Here is a 21,223-nt window from a genome sequence, read left to right on the forward strand (position 1 = left end):
CATTATTTTTTTATTTTTTTTTAAAGTGAAGCAGTTTTTTTTTTTTTTTTAACAAGGGAGCAAAAGACTAAGTTTTACATTTACAACTCCTGCTTAAGACAGTTTTTAAAACTCAGCAAAGTTTGGACTTCAGTTTTTTTGTTTTTTTTTAGATTTCATCCATGAACTTGCAGAAAAACTGTGAATTTTGAGGGCTCAGGGGGTCTTAAGCCACGGCACGAAAATCCGAGAGTAGAAACTCATTATAAATGTTCCATAAACCAGCTACTATCTCGCCGGGAGAGGTTTGCTTAGTTTGAGCAAAAATGATTTCGGATCAAACTTTGTCATCCCTGATACTGAGCTCAGACGAGCAGGTGCAGCTTCATATTTAAGGGACCGAAATGATCACCTGCTTTAATTCAAAAAGAGGAAGTTCTCAGACTGACTTGTTCCAGTGCGTTGATCTGTATGCCAGATTAAACCCACATCTTTAACCGAGTTGTTATTTTGATCATCACGGTGAGTCCGACAGCATTTTATAGCTTTTATCACCCTCGCATCTGTAATCACAGCAACACTCGAGCACATCATCGCCGTAGTTAGAAACACAAACAAATGATGGAAATATTTAGCTTCCGATGATGAATTAGACCGCGTTCTCAAAGCACAGAGTAGTCTCTCCTTGATTTGCTTTCGGTGACTCAGAATGAGTAATAACCTCACCGAACCTGTGTTAATGATATCCGGTGGAAGTCAATTTTTCATGAATGTTTGGGGAAATATTCCTGGAGTAAAGGTGCTAAAATGTGCTCGCTCTCTCTCTTTTCTCTGTGCAGGAGAAGTGCCATCAATACTGGCCAGCCGAGCGTTCAGCCAGGTACCAGTACTTTGTGGTGGATCCGATGGCTGAGTACAACATGCCACAGTACATCCTCAGAGAGTTCAAAGTCACAGATGCCAGGGTATGTTGGATCCAGTCTGTGGGTTCGCCCCTTGTGTGTGTGTGTGTGTGTGTGTGTGTTCTTACACGTGTCGATGGGGGTGAGGATTGATTGGCATTTTACAGAAACCCAACCATCCAACCCAAATCCATCTTAATTTTAGGTTCACAGACAAATGTAGAGAGTCGCCTTAAGTGTTGAAAATTATACCGCCTGTAAATTTCAAGGTAGAGATGATCAGAGAAGTCGCGTGTTATTTCTCCTGACAGGCTGACATCAAGTGAATGTACCATCAAACATATTTACCCAGATTTAGCAGCACTATGCTTGCTCTATGGATTCAGTGTGTGTGTGTGTGTGTGTGTGTGTGTGTGTGCATGTGTGATTCGAGATGACTGTGAAAACACATGAAAAGCATAGCCTTCAATCCCCAAAGGCCAGAGCTGCAGCTCCCTGTGACGCTGTTGTTTCAATAGGCTATAAATATACGTTACTGTCATCAGAGGGCCCACAGCCCCTCAGCACTCCAATCCAACATCCACTCCTCTTCTTCCTGTATGTACACGGTGTGCATTCAGAGGACGATCTTTAAATACACTCAAAAATAATGAATTCCATTCCTGCACACACCACAGTGCCGTCATATATTTGACTCCATGGTGACGTCGACGACCGGAGGCCGATTGTCTCTCCTCCGGAGTGGTCAGCTTCATTCATGTCGCCGAGGTGTAAATTAGCTGATTAGAAGCCAGCAAGGTTATGGTTCTCCTTCAGCTCGACTGAGGAGCAACGAACACAGCAAGACACAAACATGTTAGGGAAAAATAAAGAAGTGATTTTATCTCAAGGTGAATTAAAAGATCAAAGAGAGCTCGGCCAAACAATCTATACCAGCACTGATCCATCACCTCTGAACTCTACTTCGTTGCTTCCCCTCAGGATGGCCAGTCCAGAACAATCCGCCAGTTCCAGTTCAATGACTGGCCTGAACAAGGAGTGCCAAAAACTGGAGAGGGCTTCATCGACTTCATCGGACAAGTGCACAAAACCAAGGAACAGTTCGGACAGGACGGACCAATCACTGTACACTGCAGGTAAGGAGGACAAGTGGCAGAAAAAAAAGAAAAGAGATTTGTATTTGGAGTGACGAGCAGCAGAGTCTTATCTTCGTCTCTGCACTCAGATTACAAATGTTCTTTGTTACAGATGCACAAAGTGAGAGCTAGATAAAACAAGAGACACCTCATTTCAGAGTCTGTGCTTTTAGGCTCTTAGATCCTTTTTACACCTTGTTGTGAATTGTCTGATGAAAATCCTATTTTAAATGTTACTTTGTTTAATGTTTAAGAGTTGCACTTAATTACAGGCCTATGAGGTCATTCTTACTTAGAGTATGCAGTTTATACATTTTGTAGTTTTTTCTGTGAACTTCTTTTAAAAGACGTAGGATGTAGTTTGCAGAGCTCATTTATTCTACGGTGTGAACGTTGTATTTTTCGGACCAAACGAGGGGAAAATGGACGTAATCAAATTGTATCTGAACCTGAAATAGGTCGATTTAAAATAAACTTCACTCCCTTATTTAGAGGAAGTAAGGGTAATCTGTGGAGCCTGAGACAGGATATGGTGATAAATAGTTTGTGTTTGTGTGTCAGTGCCGGGGTGGGCAGGACCGGAGTCTTCATCACTCTCAGCATCGTGCTGGAGAGGATGAGGTACGAAGGAGTGGTCGACCTCTTCCAGACAGTGAAGACACTTCGCACCCAGCGGCCGGCCATGGTGCAGACCGAGGTAAGAACATCTTGCAGACAGAGTGACAGGATGGTTGGCCCTGTTGTTACGGTGCTCACACATTTTCCTTGCACAGTTTTTCGAGGGCTGATCCTGAATCTTTCAGCAAACTCATATCAGTGATGTCAGTCATCTTCACATGTGAAGAGTCAGCACTGGACCCAAAGTTCGTTTTGTAACGACATTAAAGAAAAGAAATCACATCAGTTATGACCACTTTACGTCTTATTATGAAGGGAGGATGAAATTAACATAACTTGAACTGAAGTATCTGTGGAAAACAACAAGAGAGTGTATCAGCTCCAGTGCTGCACCTCCTTTGATTCCGCATCTTTTCTATCCTCTCTTCCTTGAAAGACAGACGATCAAGCCATATAGGTCGTATTTATGCAACGGAGCAGAGTTAAGAAAAGAAAACCAGCTTTGATGTGTGATTTTCCAGATATCTCTGAAGACTCTCTCACTCAGACTTCTTGTTTCCTGTCTTTAGGACCAGTACCAGCTGTGCTACAGGGCAGCGTTGGAGTACCTGGGGAGCTTTGACCACTATGCAACATAACCACTCCTACCGAGCAGCCTCCCTGGTCAAACCTCTCAGGAGTGTGCCAAGTGTCCCATCTCAGCCACCATCCACTCACTTGACCCCCTTAAAAAAAAAGAAAAGAAAAAAACAAACCTGCCCCTCGCAGCCAAACAAGAGGGGAGGAGAAAAGGGATGCGCTTGCGGGCCCTGCAACGGGTTCAACCAATCACAGAGATCCACACTGATTTAACCAACCACAAGATTTTTTTGCTTTAAAAAGAATAACAGAAACATTACAATGACTCTGACAAACATGACAATTCTTGTACAGACGCGACGGCGCAGAGTGGCAGCTCGCCTCTCTGCTCCGTCGAAGCCAAACCTCCCTGATTGTCAAAGGCTACTGGTAGCACTAAGAGAGCACTCTCTTTGTTTTGATGTTAATGTTATTGTCTATATTATGATTCATTATGTTCTTGTTTAGTATATTTGTTCTTTTTAATCAGCATTTTAACATCAGACATTTCTTTTGTCTTAAACTGCCCAGCCTAGGGTGTGCATTATGTTCATAATCGGTACTTTTTTTATTTTAGGGTACTTTAGCACAAGGGACATGTATTTTAAACACGTTCCTAGATACTAATACAAGAGGACCACTGTTCTCTGAGCTGCTTTCACAATATTTTCTTTTTTTTTTGTCTTTATATTATGTGTCATAAATGTTGTTTTTTTTGGTCTTATTCAGTTCAATAACCCAAACTTTTTTTTTTTTTTGCCTTTTCACTTGCCATCTCAACAGAAAAAAAATCAACTATTACAAATTGATTTCAGAGCACACACTTGCTGAAGTTTTGTCCTTCTGCAAACATGGTAGCTAGTTATAAAAACAAGGAAGTGGATCACCCGACGGGAGAGTAAATCAGAGGTGTACAGAAATGGAAAGCACATGATTTCTACGTGTTTCGTTTCGTTTCATCCGAAGCCTACGGCATTGAGGCCTTCATACTCCACAGCGGAGAACTTACCTGAGGGAAACAGACTTTTATAACCCAGGGTTGTTGACAGAAAAACAAACTCCCTGATCTCTGAATATTGTTGCTCTTCAAGTCCCTCCCATCTCCTCGCTGCCCATTAGCCTGGTGGCTTTGCTGGAACTGAACCACGCAGACCTGAAGGAGCGGATGTGGTTCACGCGGGCTGAGGAGTGGAGCCATTAACGGCACCTGTACAGAATCAACCATTCCTACCAGAGGGAGAGAGACTCAGCCCTTTGGACTGAACCCTGATATTATTTTATACAGAAATAGAACTATAAATATATATATAAATATATATAATTATGATTGATTATATATATATGTACAATTACACATAGATATATACACAGCTTCAAAGGTATATTGTTAAAAAGGATTAATTCTGCTGATCTACCAACCCTAGAGACTGCAGAGAGCCTGCCGTCCTAGAGTGTGTATTCATGGAAACACCGTTGTATCTACTGTACTACCATAGTAACTTCGACAGTCCGTTTGAACGAGGAGAAACAGCACAACCCCCCCACCCCACCCCACTCATCAAAAATGGACGACTCCTCGCTCAGCGCGGGGCCAACGCACCACTCAAGCACACATCTTCTCCCACAAAGAGCCGCGAGAGCGGGAGCGTCTGATCCAGAGAGGCCTAAACGGTGCGGTGGCGGTGGCGGGGGTGGAGGCGGTCGTGGGAGGAAAGGGGGGACTTGAAAAAGGCTGGAGAAAAACTAAAATGTTCATTTTTACCTTGTGAATGCTTAGTGCTGTAGGGGTTCGATCTGTTGTACACACAGTCTGTTTTCTATTTGTTATAAAGAACTGGAATTTAAAAACAAACTGTTGATGAAAAAGAAAAAACATTGATGTTAATAAAGTTAAATAATTGGGTTTTTGTACAAATTCTGCCTTGTGATGTTGTGTTTTTTGATTCTGTTGTTTGCTGAAGTTAAAACCTTTATCCTTCAGTGCAAGTTTGGGACCCTGAGGGACACCAGAAATCTGTCTGCGTTTCTCTTGTTGCCAGTTATTCTGCTCAAAAAGCATTTCCTGATCTCTGACCACTATGAAGAAGTTCATAATCCTGTGTTTTTTTGTCTGCAGGCGTTTCTTTTTTTTTCCCACAATGCAACTTAATGTTCGAAAAGGTTTGTGTTTGCAAGGTTGAAGCAACGAGTTTTGAAAAAATATATCCGCCCCCTCCTTTTTTTAAATGTGCGCCCAGAAAAATGTCTAAAACACATTCTTAGTCATAAACGCACCATGATTTTTCCACCGTGAAGCCGAGACACCGCTTTCAGGTTTTGGAGCTGGGATCTTTGATTCCTCTGTTTTTGTTGTTTGTAAGAAGCAGAACCATTACAGAACAATGAGCGCTTTTCATCCTGCAATTTCTGGAGGAGGCCTCGACGCGAAGGACTCGCCGGGTCCTTCAGAAACTCACGCCACTGCGATCCATTCAGCCTTCAGACGTTTCATGTGAAGGCTGCAGCACCTGGATTGGCACGCTGGTCTTGTGTACTTACATCTGAATTTGACGGTTAAATTAAAGTAGGACATTATTGTTGTAATGTTTGAAGCAGTGAACGATAAATCCACTAAACAGGAGCTTCACAGATTCCTGGAAAGGAGTCATTACTCAATGCTTCTTGTGAAGGAGGGAGTGTGACACACACCCTAATAACAGTTGAGCTGTTTATGTTGGCATGGAGACACTGCTGTCAAAAGAAATCAGTTCACTCCCACTGACGTTTGATGGAGCAGATTTGTTGTGCTTTTATTGAAGACTGATAACAATTGTATTTAAAGAAGCTCCTTTTAAATGACCATATTGACGTTTGTTTTTCCTGTCATGGTTTGAGTGTGCTCATGGTGAGTCTTCATCTCCCCCTCAGTCTTCCTCTCATTATTAGCCCACACACCGTGTCGCTGAAATGACTGCCAGTTGATGCCACAAAATGCTATGATTGCATCTATGGAAAAGCTGGCATCTGTCTCGGTTTGTTTATCTCATGTGCAACATATGAGAAGAAAAGAGCAGTGTTTTCCATGTGTTTTCTGGTACTGATTTGTTGTTGTGTTTAACATTTGGGAATGATCCAGAGAGAAGCAGTAACATGGAAAAGACAGACACACACCGACAGGATTTCAATAGTGTTGGAACGATACCAGGATGTTACACTTCAATAAGGTAATAGTCTGAATGAATTCATATAAATACTTGTGTTGTTACCATAGCAACAAAAATACAAGTCCTAACATCTACTACAGAGTCATTTCTTGTTTTCAGTTATTGAAACTCCTGCACACAATCTGAACTGTGGAAACCTTTTGGTCCGGAAGGTCGAGGGTTTGATTCCCAGCTCAGTTCCTGCTGTTACATGTCCCATGTGTCCTTTTTGGCAAGACACTCAACTCTGAATTGTTTCGGCAGCAGCGTATGAATGTGTATGAATGGGATTACTTTACACAGCAGCCTCTTCCATCAGTGTCTGAATGTTTAGGTGTGACCTGCAGTGTAAAAGTGCTTTCAGTAAACAGAAGACTAGAAAAGTGTCACAAAAGCTCAAAAAATAATACTCTGCCAATGACAGCTAGTTTGTAGAGAAAAAAAAGTTTGTTGTTGTTTTTAAACGTGTTTTAGTATCGATTGGTCGAGGTGCTGTTGTGTAATCTAGAACTGGTTGTAGCATTTTACAAAGTTTTTGTTTTGGATTCCACAAAAACAAATTGACATCATTGTAGTTTTACAAACGGCGTCCACTGTGTTTTAGATTTCATTCAGTGACTGTCAGGCTTTACTAAGAAAAACTCAAACAACGGCTTAGCTCCTGAGTGACCTGAGTAAAACGATGAGTAATCCAACTGGGTAAGGAAATTAGAAAACACATGTTTGACTACTATATATACACAATATTAAGATGCTGAGCCATGTGTTCTTGTAGAGATTGTGCACAATCCTCCCAAGAAGAAGACCGTGAAGGTGAGTCTCTCTGCTTGAAGATTAAAGCCCAGTTGGAGGATTTGTTCTCCGACAGCCACCTGGCGCAGGACGGCTTCCTGCTAAAACATGTGCAGAGGAACAAGCAGGGCTTCGTCAGCCTAAAGCTCCTCACTTGTTTGAAAAAGGTAAAGAAAACATCAACTCGATTTTGTTTGCTTTCCATGGTGTTTACATTCCTCCAGCTCTATTAAACATTCAGTGAAATGCAAACAGAGCTGAGGTTGCAAATGTTTGTCTCAGATTAAGGTCCTGACCACAGACTGGTACATGACTCTAGCTGGAGCAGAGTTCTCGGAGCTTCTGGAGGTGAATGATGAATGCACTAAAGTGAGGCGGAAAAAGCCGCTTCCCAAATGGCTTCTGTGTTCCCCCACCAGCAGGCTTCTCCTCGCATGGAACATTTCTGAGGAGAAAACTGGAAAAGATGGAGCAGCCCGAGGCCTTGAGCAACACTCACTCTCAGAGAGAATCTTCCAGAAGTTCAGCACTCATGGCACCGTTACGTCAGTGTGGATACTGCATCCTGGCGAAAAGCTTCCCAAGGAGCTGCAGACCTATGCCAAGCGTCACAAAGAGCTTGGCCTTCATTTGAGTGCCGTGGTGAAGTTTGAACAATTGGATGCAGTTCGTAAGGCGTACAGTCTTCTTAAAGACGAGTCTGACAGCGAGGGCATGCGTGTGGTACCACTGGGATTTCGGATGTACCACCCCGCCAAGGAGGAACATCCTGGAGAAGAAAATCCCCTCGAAATCTCCCAGGAAGCAGTCCAAGAAGAACCCTCTTCACCAGTTAAAGTTTCCATTGAGACTGTAAACACACCTCAACCCCAGGAGTCCCACAGTAACTCCACGCAGAAGACCTTGGAGCTGTTATCCACCAGCAGCAACATCCAGCCCTTCTGTGGTTTAAATCAGAGGGGCAGTAAGATGAGCTGGTGCTCTGGAGACTACAATAGGGATAATTCCCAGAGCCCATGGGTGCTGAGGCGCAAATTTGCAGCCAATGCATTAAACCCCAAGGTGGCTGGGGACCTGAATGAGCCGAGATTCATGCAAAGGGTGCTGCGTCAGCCCTTCGGTCCTGATGGAACTAAAGGTTTCCTGTGCAAACGAAAACTACAAAGGGAGCCAAACTGTCCTTTGGATGAATGAATACTGACTATGCTGTGTCACAGTGGCAGATCTGCACGAGCAAGTACTCTCTCAAAACCAATATCTGATGAAAAAATAAAGTATTTTTTACCTAAAATTAGAAGTACTGGTTGAGTTTTAGTATCTGTATTGATAAGAGACAGATATCTAAGGGGAATTGTAGCTTTAAACCACGGGCAGATGGGGGCAGCATTTAGCCGTCTGATAATTTAAACATCCTTCTTGTAGAGTTGTAGAGGCGCAGGAAGCAAATGCCTATAATACATTTAACAGACTAAAACACTTAAGAAAACACTTAATAAGTCGGGGTAAAAATGTCAACACACATTGTGTTTTTTAGGCAATGAGGTGAAAGCGTTTAAAAATCGAACGCTTCTTCTTTGACATATAAGTGGCCTCTTCAGCCCTGGAGCCGCAGCCTGTCTGGTCCCAACTGCAAATTGCCATGTATATTTGTTCTTGGGCCAGGATGGATGTACCTTGTTACCACTTTTTTAGAGAAAGCGGTGTTTTCTTTCAACAGGAAACACATTTAGAAAAAGCACTCATTGTCCAACTTCATCTTTTTCACAAATGCCTGTTTAGATTTCGGTGCCCTAAAAGGTAGTTTTCCACCGACTGAGATGACATTTGGCTGACGGATACTTGTCCAATCATCAAACCACATCTTGTGCAAGGCGCGGGTAGAAGCAACAGTTGTGCCTTAGTTCCAGCCTTTCTAATGACACCTCGACTGGAATGGTATGTTTATAGTGTTACTGATTGAGGGCTTCCTTAAAATCTTGGCCGAAACCTAAACAAAATGTGTTTCTTCACTCATCCACACCCAGTGGAAAAGATTCAATCTGAGTATTGGGATCCGAACAAATTCGAATTTGAAACATTCTTTGTTGGTTTTTTTCCTCTTGTATATTTCTGAGTGTCAGACTGTCTTCGTGACTAACGTAATCTTAGCTGTTGAGAATGACTCTATGTTGTTTACACATCAAGTGTTTCACTGTTATTGTCTCTGACTTGATTTAGCAATTAACAGCTGTTGGGCTTTTAATGCAGGAGGCTGGTCTACGAAAACGTTGCACATCTGTGAACAATATGGACGCTATAGAGGAGAAATGTTCCTGCCTGATGTCAGGAAATGTTTCTGAGCTGATAGATCCTTTTCAAGGACAGACAAACTGCTAACTGGAAATCATTATGTATATTCATGGGTGGCTTGAGTGCTATGTCAAACAAGTTTGTAATGTAATGATAATTCTTATGTTTTCTTTTTTTTCTGAAAGATGATTGGAATGATTTTGCATCTGTTGACTGTCAGCTAAATATTCTCACCATGATGAAGAGTAAGAATCCTCTCCTGATTTGTGGCACAGTGTTATCCTTTAGGTCGGTGCTTAAGAGCTGAGGCTGAACTGAAGGAGAGTTTGTCTTGGCTTCATTTCAGACACCAGAAACCTCGGCTTGAGGTCGGTGAGCAATCAACGTTAGGGTATTCATCAATGCACATATTTGGTTTAAAACAAAGCTTGGACTTGGACAATGAAGACTTCATTGGGTTTTCCCTTTTTCTCCCATTCATCGAATTTGAAGTTTCTAGAAAGTTAGTGCTTTGCAACAGCTCCACTTTATGAGTGGAATTTTGCAAAGCGTGATTTGTGTATAATTTGGCCCGAGGATACGGGAATGACTCATGCTGTTAGAACGACAAATTTGTTAACAAATAATTTGTTCCCTGATGTGAGTCTGGCTTTTTTTTAACCCTAGCACAGCGATATCTGTTTTATTTCAACTTTCTTCGGCCGCAGACGCTTTTGTAAAACCACACGTTTAGTTTGAATCAACTCTGTTTCTGAGGATTTATTTATCTGCTCTCAAAACAGCACCTGCAACGCTTTGTGTATCTCTCACCTCCCTGGTCTCCAAGCTGGCCTTTGTTTAGATATGATTGACCCTACACACCTGACGCATTTCCTCCATGGATGGGGTATTTATTTAGATAAAAGTCTGAAGTGCTTGATACCTTACAAAAGCACAGCCATCTGCTCCTCATTTACTGCTCAAGGCTCGAGAGCTAAAACACTGGTTTGTATTGGCGGTGACGTGAACGTGAGACTTGCAACAACACCCTGGATTTATCTCCAGCCAACTGTAGATTGAATCCTCATGAAATACCTCCGCTGTGATAAGTCCATTTAACTGGGGGTTAATGTTGTCTTAGCACCATTTAAACCTATTGTGCACTTTCTTAATTCCACCTAAAAGATTGAAAAACACTTGCTTCAGCAGACTCGACTGATCTGCCCAATTGGGGCTATTACTAGTCACCCACTTAGAATGGCAGACTCTCCTGTGGCAGAAGGTAAATGTAAGCCCTTGCTCAGGCCAAAGCATCCTTTAGTGCTCCTGGAGCTAGAGCCAGGGAGATTATCATGTCAGGAGTAATCCGACTCGTCCCACAAGCACAACTATGGAGGAGGAGGAGCAACAGTTGAGGGGGGGGGGGGGAGGCAGGCAGAGGCATCAGATGGGCTCTGCTCCGCTTACGGTAACTACGCTCTCCCTCCTCACCCTAACCAATCTTCTCAACCCACAGAGTTCCCCTCCTTAGAGCTGAAGAGAAGACCTGCTGCTGGAAAGGGGGTAAGGAGATGAGCATTATCTTTCCAACCATGCTGTTGTGTGGAGTTAAAATTATCTGGAGGAGATGGAGTTGCACAACAGATGGAATAAAAGTTAAGACATCTGCAAGAGCTGTTTATTGCATGGCTCAGTTCATCTGTTTTCTTCTGTTTCAGGTTCAGGATCGTGCAAAAGGCAGATCAGGAGTTTCGTATGAAGACGCATGATGACACAAGTTTTCTAAAGTGAACCAGATGTCAATGTCAGGAGCTTTGCTAAACACATGACTGTCTTGTTGAATGGATCATTTTGAGTGCCATGAAGTGCACTGTTACATTCAGAGGAATGCTGATTCTGATCTTTGCAACTTAAAAGAGTTCAATGGAAGTGCAAACATGATAGAAGGATAATACACCCTGGACCTGAATCAAGTCAGGTCACCTCCCCTACTTGCTGGCACAGGGAGTTGTGATGATTTTCAGGGGAACAAGCAGGAGTCCTGCCCTCACTCCTCTCCTGTGATGATGATGGACTTACCCTGCCAGCACTTGCCTGTGGTGGTCAGCTGAAGACGACGCCACGCAGCTAAGTCTGGATTAGCCGGCCGAACGGTAAGGACACCACATCTTCTTTTGTTAGTTTAAGCCAGCAGCTTATGGGGAAGGCGTTAGGTGCCGCTGACAGGCATGCCTCCCCAAGTGCTTGAGTGGCAGAAAACACACGGTGGATTAGCTGTATCAACAAGCGGCCTTTGCTGGAACCACATGTCAATAGCGCAGAGCAGCCTGTCACGATATGTTTGTGGAGCGGTTACATTTGATTAAAAGGGGTATGTCACATTGTTGGAGAGCAACAAAAGGAAGAAATTAGTATTCTTGTCCTCGGGATAATTTGAACAACCTGTCAACATGTAGTTTGTTTTCTCGGAGGGGATATTTACTTCTCTGTCACTTACCAAGCATGGTGGTATGCCACTTTATCATGCATAATTGCTTTCATTTTTCCAGCAAATCTTAGAAATCATATTAAATGGTGTCTTAGCCGATTATCAAAGGAAGACATTGATTTTTTTTTTTTTTGCAGAACTGTTTCTCTAATTGTTCAAATAGTTACAGAGAAGTAATTATAAGTATGAATGATGCCTTCTTAAATATAAACTCTAAGAGAAGCAAAATCTGTGATTCTGGCTATAAGCATTTTACTAAAGTGATGATCCCTTCCTACTAAGCCCATATCATATGGAGAGATTACACTGTATCCAGCAGAGCCCCCAGAGGCCGGAGAGAGGTTAAGCCTAAAGTCAATTGAGCCGTCCAACTTTCATAACCTGACAAAGCTGATCATAACTAGAGAAACTGAAAGGGAAGCTGCACTGACGCACGACTTCTCATCATCTCATCATTCTTTCGAAAACATACATTGTGCATGGAAATGATTAACATGCTCGTCTTTCAAAGAGAGCACGGAGTTATGAAGATGTAAAATGTCATCATATTTGAGATGTTTGTACTTGCTTCTGCATGCTCGCGTGGGTCATATTTGAAACTGGTATTCAGCGTGTGCCAGATTGCCGTCATCCCTTTTGTAGCAGCAACATCAACATGTTTAACACTGGTTTAGAGGCGCTGCGGTTGTGTAAAAAGAGGATCTAGCATGGACAGATTAGGCAGCTAGAAGCCAGAATAGAGGCTCAGAGACTCTTCTTTAGAAAGTAGTTCAGACAACATCAATCTTTCTTCCAGCTCGCTCAAAAATGAGGGAGCGAGGTGATGTTTGCCTGACAAGCCTCATGTAACCTCTTTGTGAAAGAGAAATGCATGTCAGAACTACACCTTGACTCAACTCTTCCTTTAATAGAAAGGGCAGATAAATTGGGACAGGGGTCAAATGTGCGTCTATAAGTGTTTCTGCGCCTCAGATCTCATTAACGCCACCCTAACAGCAGCAGGTTTGAGTTGGGACATGTCGTGCCATGGTGTTGGTCAGTGGATTAATCCGGATGAATCCGTGTGATGTGATAGTAAGGCTCCCAAAATAAAATGGAATCTTTCTACACACTCACCTGCATCCAGGACATTAAATTGACCCAATAATGTTTAGTATTTAAAATGTGATTAAAAATGTACTCTGTTTTTCTGGCATTACTTTTAATGTGCTCCAGCTCATATCCTTCTCAATAATGAGCAGCAATGTTTTCATCTAACAAGGCACAAGCTTGCTTTAATCATGCAATGGTTACTGAGTGACTGAGTGTGAGCGAACCGAAGCAGTTGCCTAGCAAAATTAAAGCACAGTCTAACCTAAGCCTTTTTCAGTTGCATTAGAACCCGGGCTGGATTTAGAACGGGAAAATCCTGGATCAGAACCTCATCTTTATTTCGCAGCCTTTTTGGGCCAAACTTGGTGGAAACATCTGACTGAGCATGTTACTATTCTTTAATATTGAGATAGAAACCTTGACAGGTTTGGAGAAAACAAGAAGGAGTTGTGCCTGCTGGCGCTCACTCGGTGGGACCTGCATACATTGCTGGCCTAACCCCTAACTTAGAGGTGTCTGATGGATTAACACAGACGCACACACACACATGCAGCAGGACTCAGGCTCCACCGCCAACACTGAAGCCAGGTGTTAAACCACGTGACTACAGATAAAGCCGGCAGGCATTAGTGCTAATCCTGCCCTGATCTTTGGAATATGTCCCTATTACGTCCCCAGCACTCTCTAGCTGTCCCCAGGCCTCCTGATGCTCACTTAAGAGGGAAAAGACGAGACATTGCCTCTCTAGGACTCCCAAAAGCAGGTGGTTTCCCTGCAATAACACAGTAGGTGCCTTTCCTGCTGTTTGTTATGCTCCTGTGCTGTCGGTGCAGTGCAGGTATTTGTGGGGTGTGTTCAGAGGCAGGCGATCACATGGGTGGAGCTGAGTTGAAAAGCACAGCGTGGTAATAATGTTCTGTAGGTAAAAGGGCCTCAAGTTATGGAGTGGCTAATAAACGATTACTCAATCCGTGGACATTACTAGAAATCACGAAGCGGCAGTGTTTTGTAAACTGGATTATTTAGTGTTATATGATGGTGTTGCTGGGAGTACGCACTGGAAGTGAAGTGGGTGTCTGGACAACAATGGAAGGTTAGACTTTGTCTCGATTTCTACACAAGGATGTGTCATATGACTCAAGGGAAAGTGAAACCACACATGTGTCGCAAGTGTGTGTTTATGGCATTTGTGAGTCACAGCGAAGGAGCGAGTGAGACAGAACAGGCTGTATTTAGGGAATCTATAGGAACGCATGCTACAGAGTGGAGAGACATTAAAGTCGGTGTCTGTTTTTTTCAACACAAAGACTTCATTCATTCCGCTCTGTGATCTTCTCTTGCTGTAATCTTGTCACAGTGCTAAAGATCCAAGCGAGCTGACAAGAAGGCTCCCCCTGTCTGCTCGCTTCATTCAAGTGTTAACCACAGACGCCCCTTATCCCCAATTTGACAGATCTCTACTTCATCGTCCATAGGCCGGGGCATTCTTTGGATTGTCTCCCTCTGGCATGGGAGAGAGAAGGACACGAGTGCCACGCTGCTGTAATTACATTACTGACAGCTTAGTAGCACATTTGCCACTGACCCAATTATTTCTTGAAAACATCCATTTCATTGTGTCATTTCAAATAATGCAATCTTTGAGTGACAACAAGAACTCGGCTGGTGTTTGAGGGCTGGACTTGAGTGTGTGATGCACTCATTGGAGTATACATAACAGCTCAGGAATGGCTTTGACAGACCAGGGAATTCATTCTTGGCTTTGCGGTTCACTTTCATGGTTTGCCTCAAACAGGTTAATGAGCCTCCTGGACTGTTTTCACTCTGTTGGTAGCACTTCAGGTGACGTCTGACTGACAGCAAAACCTCAGGTGTACTTTCTCAAGCTTACCTCATATTCACTTTCAATCCCACTAGGTCCACACAATCTTTTAAAGGACTGTCATCCATGCAAACAGGACCCTTTTTTTCTTGTGATAAGTTGATTTTCTGTTTGTTTTGGCGCTCACATTTTGGCCCTTATCTCAAAAAACAGGAGCATGTACGGGCACATCAGTCCTCCTGACTTTGTAAGGGCTCGACGTGCTGCGCCTGTAAGGACGCTTTTTTGGTTGTCTCTGCAGCTCATCTGCACTTTTGTCTCATTTTGGGGATGGCTTTTCCTTCTGCTGGAGTGTCCTCTGGGATTCCTCTATATCCTCTGCTTTGTTACTATCCTCTATTTGCTGGAAACAGCAGCATTTGTCTTTTCTGAGAAGTGGTATGCTCGTTCATATGTTGCCCTTGCTCACCTAAGAAAACACTGGTGCCTCTTCCCTTATTAATATCTGTTTATTTATGTACATGACAGCAGGGGCCAGTGGTAGATATTAAATATCTGTGCCAATTAGTCATCTGAGACCATCCGAACAAGCTGCAAAATGCACCTTGGCATTTTTATAGCCGCCAATCGACTGCAGATGGGACTAATGTGTTTCTGAGTGGAGCAATTATGACAATCAAAGCGTCTTCAGGGACATGAGATCAGCGCTTGATGACCAGGGTTTGTCAAGCCTCAGAGATCAAGACATCGGAGAACTCATCTATTTCTACCAAGCTAATCGTTTTATCAGGATCTCACAGGCCACAGTCATTGATGTATCACAGCCGTGTGAAACAGTGAAGTCCAAGGCAGAGTAATCGGCCCAAACTGACCTTTTAACAGCATAAGAAAACAATGATCTCACCCTTTGCCATATATTATAATAAACCAGCCCCTTTCTAAATTGAACATTTATCAAATTAACAGCGAGAGCAGGAGGATTTCTGGTGTCAGGCGTTGGTGTTGGACCTACAGAAACTAAATTAGACATTCACTGGAGGCTTCTATCTATCATGTCTGGTGAATAAATATAGCCAGTGAAAATCAGACGCACTGTATAGGCGGGTATGACTAAGATTCTGACGCAGCCGCGGCTTCACATTTGAATCAGATTGACAATGTCAAATGAGGTCGTTAGCTGAAATGTTTGACTTTTAAATGAATACCATTCTCCCACTTTATTGTGAAAAGACTGGTTACCACGTCAAACACGGATGAAATTATGAGTGATGAGTCAAGCTGTGACTGATAGGACTGGTTTGACCTGTTTATACGCTGTTTATTCCATTGAAACTCATGCATGCAGCGCCTTTGTATTTTTCCCTCTGCGGTGGCCAAAACTCTGGAGAAATGTCTGATTTTGCCTATAGTTTTCCTTTTCCTTGTTTTTCTTACTTAACTCTAAAAATTCCACCAGAAAGCCAAAGTGTTCCAACTCTTTACAATTTTTCATTTAAAAAAAAAAATCAGTTAATGTGATCTGCAGGAGTAATTCACACGCTAAAAGTGCAAACTTCCAGAAGTAATTAATTTCAGATTTTTGTTTTTATACTAAACTAGACATGGATATGTGAATTTCAAACCATTGTAAACACTCACACAGCCTGTATTATGTACACTACAGAATCCAGTCTGGCAAAACAATTTGTAAGGCTGGTCTGGATTTGCTGTTAGTCACCGCCGGTATACCGTTTCCTGCTCTTGGGAAATGTTCTGCTCACTGGTGACTTGATATGAAAAAGACAAAGAAGTGAGCTTGTAAAACTTCTCAAATACCTGTAGCATGGCAATAAGGAAAGGTAAGAAATAAGGTTCAATTCTTCGAAAGTGAGGTTTCTTGGCAGCTGTGGTGCAGCGTCTATACAATGGGAGGGGCGGTATAAGATAAAGGGATGTACAAACACACATGTACATGCATAGCATTGCAAATAGGTGTGGTTTAGAGGTTCCAGTTGAGGAAGGAAAGGATTTCTCCTCTTTGAAAGGATATTTCCAAAAGCATTTACTTCTGCAAAGAGAAAGTGTTTTTCTTCAAAAATGAAAGGACCAAGCTTATATTCCCATTCCCATCAGGTATTTTTAAAATGATTCTCACTTCTTTTTTTTCTTTTTTTTTTTAAAGACTTTGAGAGACAAAGCTCATTCAAGATGCCTTTAGCTCAAATAAGACAGTGCAGTGATACATTTTTTCTCTCTAGGCAGCTGCGAGTGAACACACACTGCTTTCTCATTTGTCAGCATGGGGATGTCAAGATCGCGGATCATGAACCCACTTAAAAGTGAAAATGAGCTGACAGCCGAATCAGAAATATAAACTGACAGTAAAATAAAAGCCCCGTCGAGATGAAAGGATTTATGGCAAGATCAATAAAATTTGAAGGTATAGACGCTACAGGTTTTGCATTGTTCTCTGTGCATTAATGTGATAACTTGAGGAAGGTTGCTTGGTATGTATGATTGAAGGTGAGACTGTAAATACATGTCTGACGTCTGTGTTTGCTTTGCCTCTCTCAACAGAGTTTCAATGCTCCTCCACGTTCTAAGATGAAGTTATGGAAAGGTGCTACTTTTGCCTTCGTGCTCTGTGGTGCAGCCCTGTCCATCCTCCTTGTTAGAAATATGGCCGCTGTTGGACAGTTCAAACCTCGGAAAAATTCTCCACACACATCGTCATCCTTATCAAGACCATCTTCGTCATCGGACTCAACATCTAAAACCTCGGCATCATCATCTGCACAATCAGCAGCGATGTCCATGTCCCAGCAGATGGGTGGTCTTCATCGAAGAGCACGCTCAACAGACGAGATGAACTCTCTCCTCTCAGAGTGTAAGATAAACTGTTATTGTCTTCTTTCTTGTCTAGCCTGAGGTAAGGTGTCAAAGGGCTTTGGGGGTTTAGACAGAACACTTAGTGCCCCGCTCTGTTGTTTGGAAAGCAGGTTTTGATGTCAGGAAATAACCTCCTGTCAATTAGCACCTCATAGTTCACCTGCTCTCCATGGAACCATTATAACCTTCAAGTGAGGATGATAAACCCACTTTGCTTTGGTTTCACGTGGCCTTATTGAAAGGCATTTGTCAGCTTAAATGCGCTTCAGGGAGTTCTTGCACTGTCCGTACTGGTGATGGTGAAAAGACTAGTTTGTAGCTGTCGACGGCACGGCACTATCTCCCCGGACCGTCTGTACCACTGACGTATCTGATTATTGAGAACTGCATCCATTTCAGAGGAATCAGATAATATATACCCTACCTGTTTGTTGAATTTGATTTATCCTCCCTTCCAGTTTCCAAGATGTTCCAGAGTTTTACGGAAGGCGAGCTGCAGCATGTGGTCGGGACCTTGCTTGACAGGAAGAGAAGGAAAAGCCGACGTCTGGGTGACAGCCTGGCTCGAAGGACTAAAAGAGCCCGCAGGCCTAAGCCCTGCTCTATAAGGGAGCTGGAGGTGACAGTGACTGAACTGAATCTCGGATATAAAAGCGATGAGACGCTAATACTGCGCTACTGCACTGGCAAATGTATGGAAGCCATGCAAAACTATGACTTTACCATGAAGCACATGGCACAGATAGGTTTCAGGAAGAAGGGCCGAAAGGACAAGGTTAGCAATGGACCCTGCTGCCGGCCGACCGCTTTCGAAAAGGACTTTTCCTTTCTGGACAACAACAGCCGCTATCACACAATACAAAATGTGTCAGCGAAGCACTGTGGGTGTGTATGACCCAAAGAACTGAACTCATCACTTATTCTTGCTGCTCTCAGCCATGGCTAACTGTGGAATATAAACTCATGGAGAAGAAATAATAAGAATGTGTTTGTGGCTGCATGGTGGCCTTTTTGTGACAGGACGACTTGACTTTTTGACACCTGTCAATACAAATTGGAAGCATTTCACATGGACAGCAAGTGCTGCGTTTTCCATGCGTTCCATCAATGGAGACACAAAAAAATGACTCTTCAAACCAAAACGTTTTTATGAACTTTTCTCGCTGTGTAGTAACACTGTAAACTGTGGTGTAACAACAATGTAGCAACATTATTTTTGAGATACTTAAGAAGTAGTACCGTGCGTTAGGTGAGCAATGAAGCGGTAGATAAGATGGACTAGATAATTGCTGTTACTACACATAATACCTATAGATGTCGACCATGTACTTGTACATGATTATAATGTTGACAGTAATGAAACTTCAGAGAGAAATGAGGACATTCAATACCAAAGTCATTTTGTGAATCCAAACTAAAGATATGCACCAAAGTTAACTTAAAGCTCTGTTCAGGACTTTGAACCACTGAGCTGAAACGATGTCCAGTGGTCCGCTGTCTTTTGGAAGTGTAATGAATTAAAGGTTGGTTGAGTTGTTGTTATTACAGGCGGCAACTATGTGACCTGTTTTCATGCGTGTATGCATTAGTGTTACTGATTGCAGTGTTATTACACAGGGAAAGGAATTCGTGTTATTAACTGCATTTGAAAATGAAAGAAAATACTTTTATATAGTTTCAGGTTTGATACCCAGCTTTAATTATTGTGTTTTGTATATTGATGTTGTTTAGATTAACAATGAGGACCTCTTTCAAATATTTCACACTTAAGTTATTGAAGAGCATGACGTTTATTCCACATGTTCTCCATAGAATTACTCATCATACTTCAAAGAAATTGTCCAGTAAAATTTGTATACACTTTTTCCTCACACAAAAAAATCTGTATTGTAACAACCCGTAATCTTTTGGAATTATACATATAATTTTCTTCAAAGAATTGCCAAAACACACCTAGTCCATTCAAACACCCACACAAACTTTGATTCATAATCATCTAAGGTCTCATGTTCCAGGTGACAGAGCCACTTTCATGTGATGTGGGAGTATTTACACCTGAGAGGTTTTAGATCGTCTTAAGCTCAAGGGTGAAGGAAGATAATCATTTAAGTGGGCTGATTCTTTCTGCTGACAGAAAACAAGCGATGAAGTAGTGTCAGGATGTGGACATGTCTTTGTAGCTACACATGAAACCCTGTTACCTGCTACGATTCAACGCCCAAATTCAGCCTTTTATTGGCCAATCAAATGCCTCCTCATTGATTTGCCTGGTAGAGTTTTAGGGGAAAATAAGCTATTGGAATTCATTATGAAGCATCTTTTTCACCTTTGAAAATCTTTATTGGGTTTTATGCAACTCTTTGCCTGAAGTACTATAAATTATGTTTTGTTTTGATTTTGTTTGTTTGTTTCCAAGGAGGTGCAGTGTTGGGCACTGATGCAGTGCATCTTTATTGTAGTTCATATTGTATTTATTTGGGAAGTAAATTATGGTTTTGCATATTTATTTAGATTACCACACAGAAACGGGACAGCTTATCATCATTAAGCAACTGTGCCAAAAATGTTTTATCTAACATCCTATATTGACTGCTGAATAAACATTATTTCAGAGGTACGGATATTCATTATTTCTCTCAACGTATCAATCTTTGGGTGTTCAATATTCTGTACTCAGATTGTAATGAAAATAAGTAAATAAAATAACGAAACTCTGATAATTCCAGATGTTGTTAATAATGAAATGAATACCTGTAAAAAGGAGATCCCTGTGGGTACAGTTGGATTACAGGTTATATTAAATAATCCATAGGATGAAATACAACACCTTTGTCATGTGAATAAATAAATGTTTCTCAATGACACTGACACCATCTATTATACAGCAGCTTGGTGCCTGAAGACACCAGGGCGTGTGACCAGAGTTTGATCCTGATGGCAGGAAGCTAAATCCGAAAGAGCTTTTTGTGTTTAATAACTGACCGAAAAGAAAAAAAAAATCAAAGTAAGGCTCTTTGATTCTTGAAATAACCTTCTTTTCCTTGAAAAAAAATCCTTGGAAGCACAAAAATCAACAATGATTTGTATCGCCCCTGAAGCCAACTCTTCCGAGAGCTCTGATATTGTCCAAAAATATTAAATACACACGTGAATCTTACTGTTGGGTGGAACATTCCTGCATTACAATGAAACCTGTACTGGAACTGTAATTTATGTTGAGTCAATCCCACATACACTATTCTGCTGCCAAATATACTCACTAGAGCCCAAATGTGTATTTATCCGCGGCTGAAAATAGTCCCCTGACAAAAGTCCAATTTACTCCTGTTTAGGAACAATTCTAGGAAACTGCCATGGACCACATCATTGGTTCTTTAAAAAGTAAACTTTTACAAAGTGGGCATAAACAACCATGCTATTTGTTTGAATACCGCATAGTTTAAAGTTTTAACTGAAAG

At 42.1% G+C, this 21,223-nt stretch overlaps 4 protein-coding genes across 19 annotated transcripts in view; all 4 read left to right on the forward strand.

Annotated features, from left to right (window-relative positions):
• The window catches only part of ptprfb (protein tyrosine phosphatase receptor type Fb), a 170,486-nt gene extending 165,318 nt beyond the window's left edge, over positions 1 to 5,168 (forward strand). For all 14 annotated transcript variants that reach the window (XM_079348478.1, XM_079348471.1, XM_079348481.1 and 11 more), the window contains 4 exons: positions 819 to 944; positions 1,863 to 2,017; positions 2,579 to 2,714; positions 3,205 to 5,168. In XM_079348478.1, coding sequence (XP_079204604.1) covers positions 819 to 944; positions 1,863 to 2,017; positions 2,579 to 2,714; positions 3,205 to 3,273 — 486 coding nt within the window. In that variant the 3' untranslated portion in view covers positions 3,274 to 5,168. The remainder of the gene's footprint in view (positions 1 to 818; positions 945 to 1,862; positions 2,018 to 2,578; positions 2,715 to 3,204) is intronic.
• A 1,225-nt stretch (positions 5,169 to 6,393) lies between these two features.
• Positions 6,394 to 21,223, forward strand: part of LOC306826921 (C-C motif chemokine 25-like) — a 50,520-nt gene continuing 35,690 nt past the window's right edge. The window contains exon 1 of the mRNA XM_079348487.1: positions 6,394 to 6,404. The gene's annotated coding sequence lies outside the window, so the exon portion shown is untranslated. The remainder of the gene's footprint in view (positions 6,405 to 21,223) is intronic.
• LOC306826920 (la-related protein 6-like) lies at positions 6,956 to 8,524 on the forward strand. Its single transcript, XM_079348486.1, has 3 exons — positions 6,956 to 7,134; positions 7,211 to 7,394; positions 7,510 to 8,524. The coding sequence occupies exons 1-3, from the start codon at positions 7,118 to 7,120 to the stop codon at positions 8,419 to 8,421; spliced, it is 1,113 nt and encodes a 370-aa protein (XP_079204612.1). The 5' UTR covers positions 6,956 to 7,117; the 3' UTR covers positions 8,422 to 8,524.
• Positions 9,024 to 20,589, forward strand: LOC306827224 (neurturin-like). Of its 3 annotated transcripts, XM_079348897.1 has the most exons (5): positions 9,024 to 9,162; positions 11,012 to 11,058; positions 11,214 to 11,648; positions 17,454 to 17,763; positions 18,224 to 20,589. In XM_079348897.1, exons 4-5 carry the CDS (start codon positions 17,481 to 17,483, stop codon positions 18,658 to 18,660), a joined length of 720 nt encoding a protein of 239 aa, XP_079205023.1. In that variant the 5' UTR covers positions 9,024 to 9,162; positions 11,012 to 11,058; positions 11,214 to 11,648; positions 17,454 to 17,480; the 3' UTR covers positions 18,661 to 20,589. The 3 variants fall into 3 exon arrangements, with proteins under 3 accessions (XP_079205023.1, XP_079205022.1, XP_079205024.1); XM_079348896.1 differs by lacking the exon at positions 9,024 to 9,162 and having other exon boundaries at positions 10,965 to 11,058; XM_079348898.1 differs by lacking the exons at positions 9,024 to 9,162; positions 11,012 to 11,058; positions 11,214 to 11,648 and adding an exon at positions 14,089 to 14,168.

This window comes from Symphodus melops, assembly GCF_947650265.1.
Source record: "Symphodus melops genome assembly, chromosome: 7".
In the NCBI taxonomy this organism is placed as follows: Eukaryota; Metazoa; Chordata; class Actinopteri; order Labriformes; family Labridae; genus Symphodus; species Symphodus melops.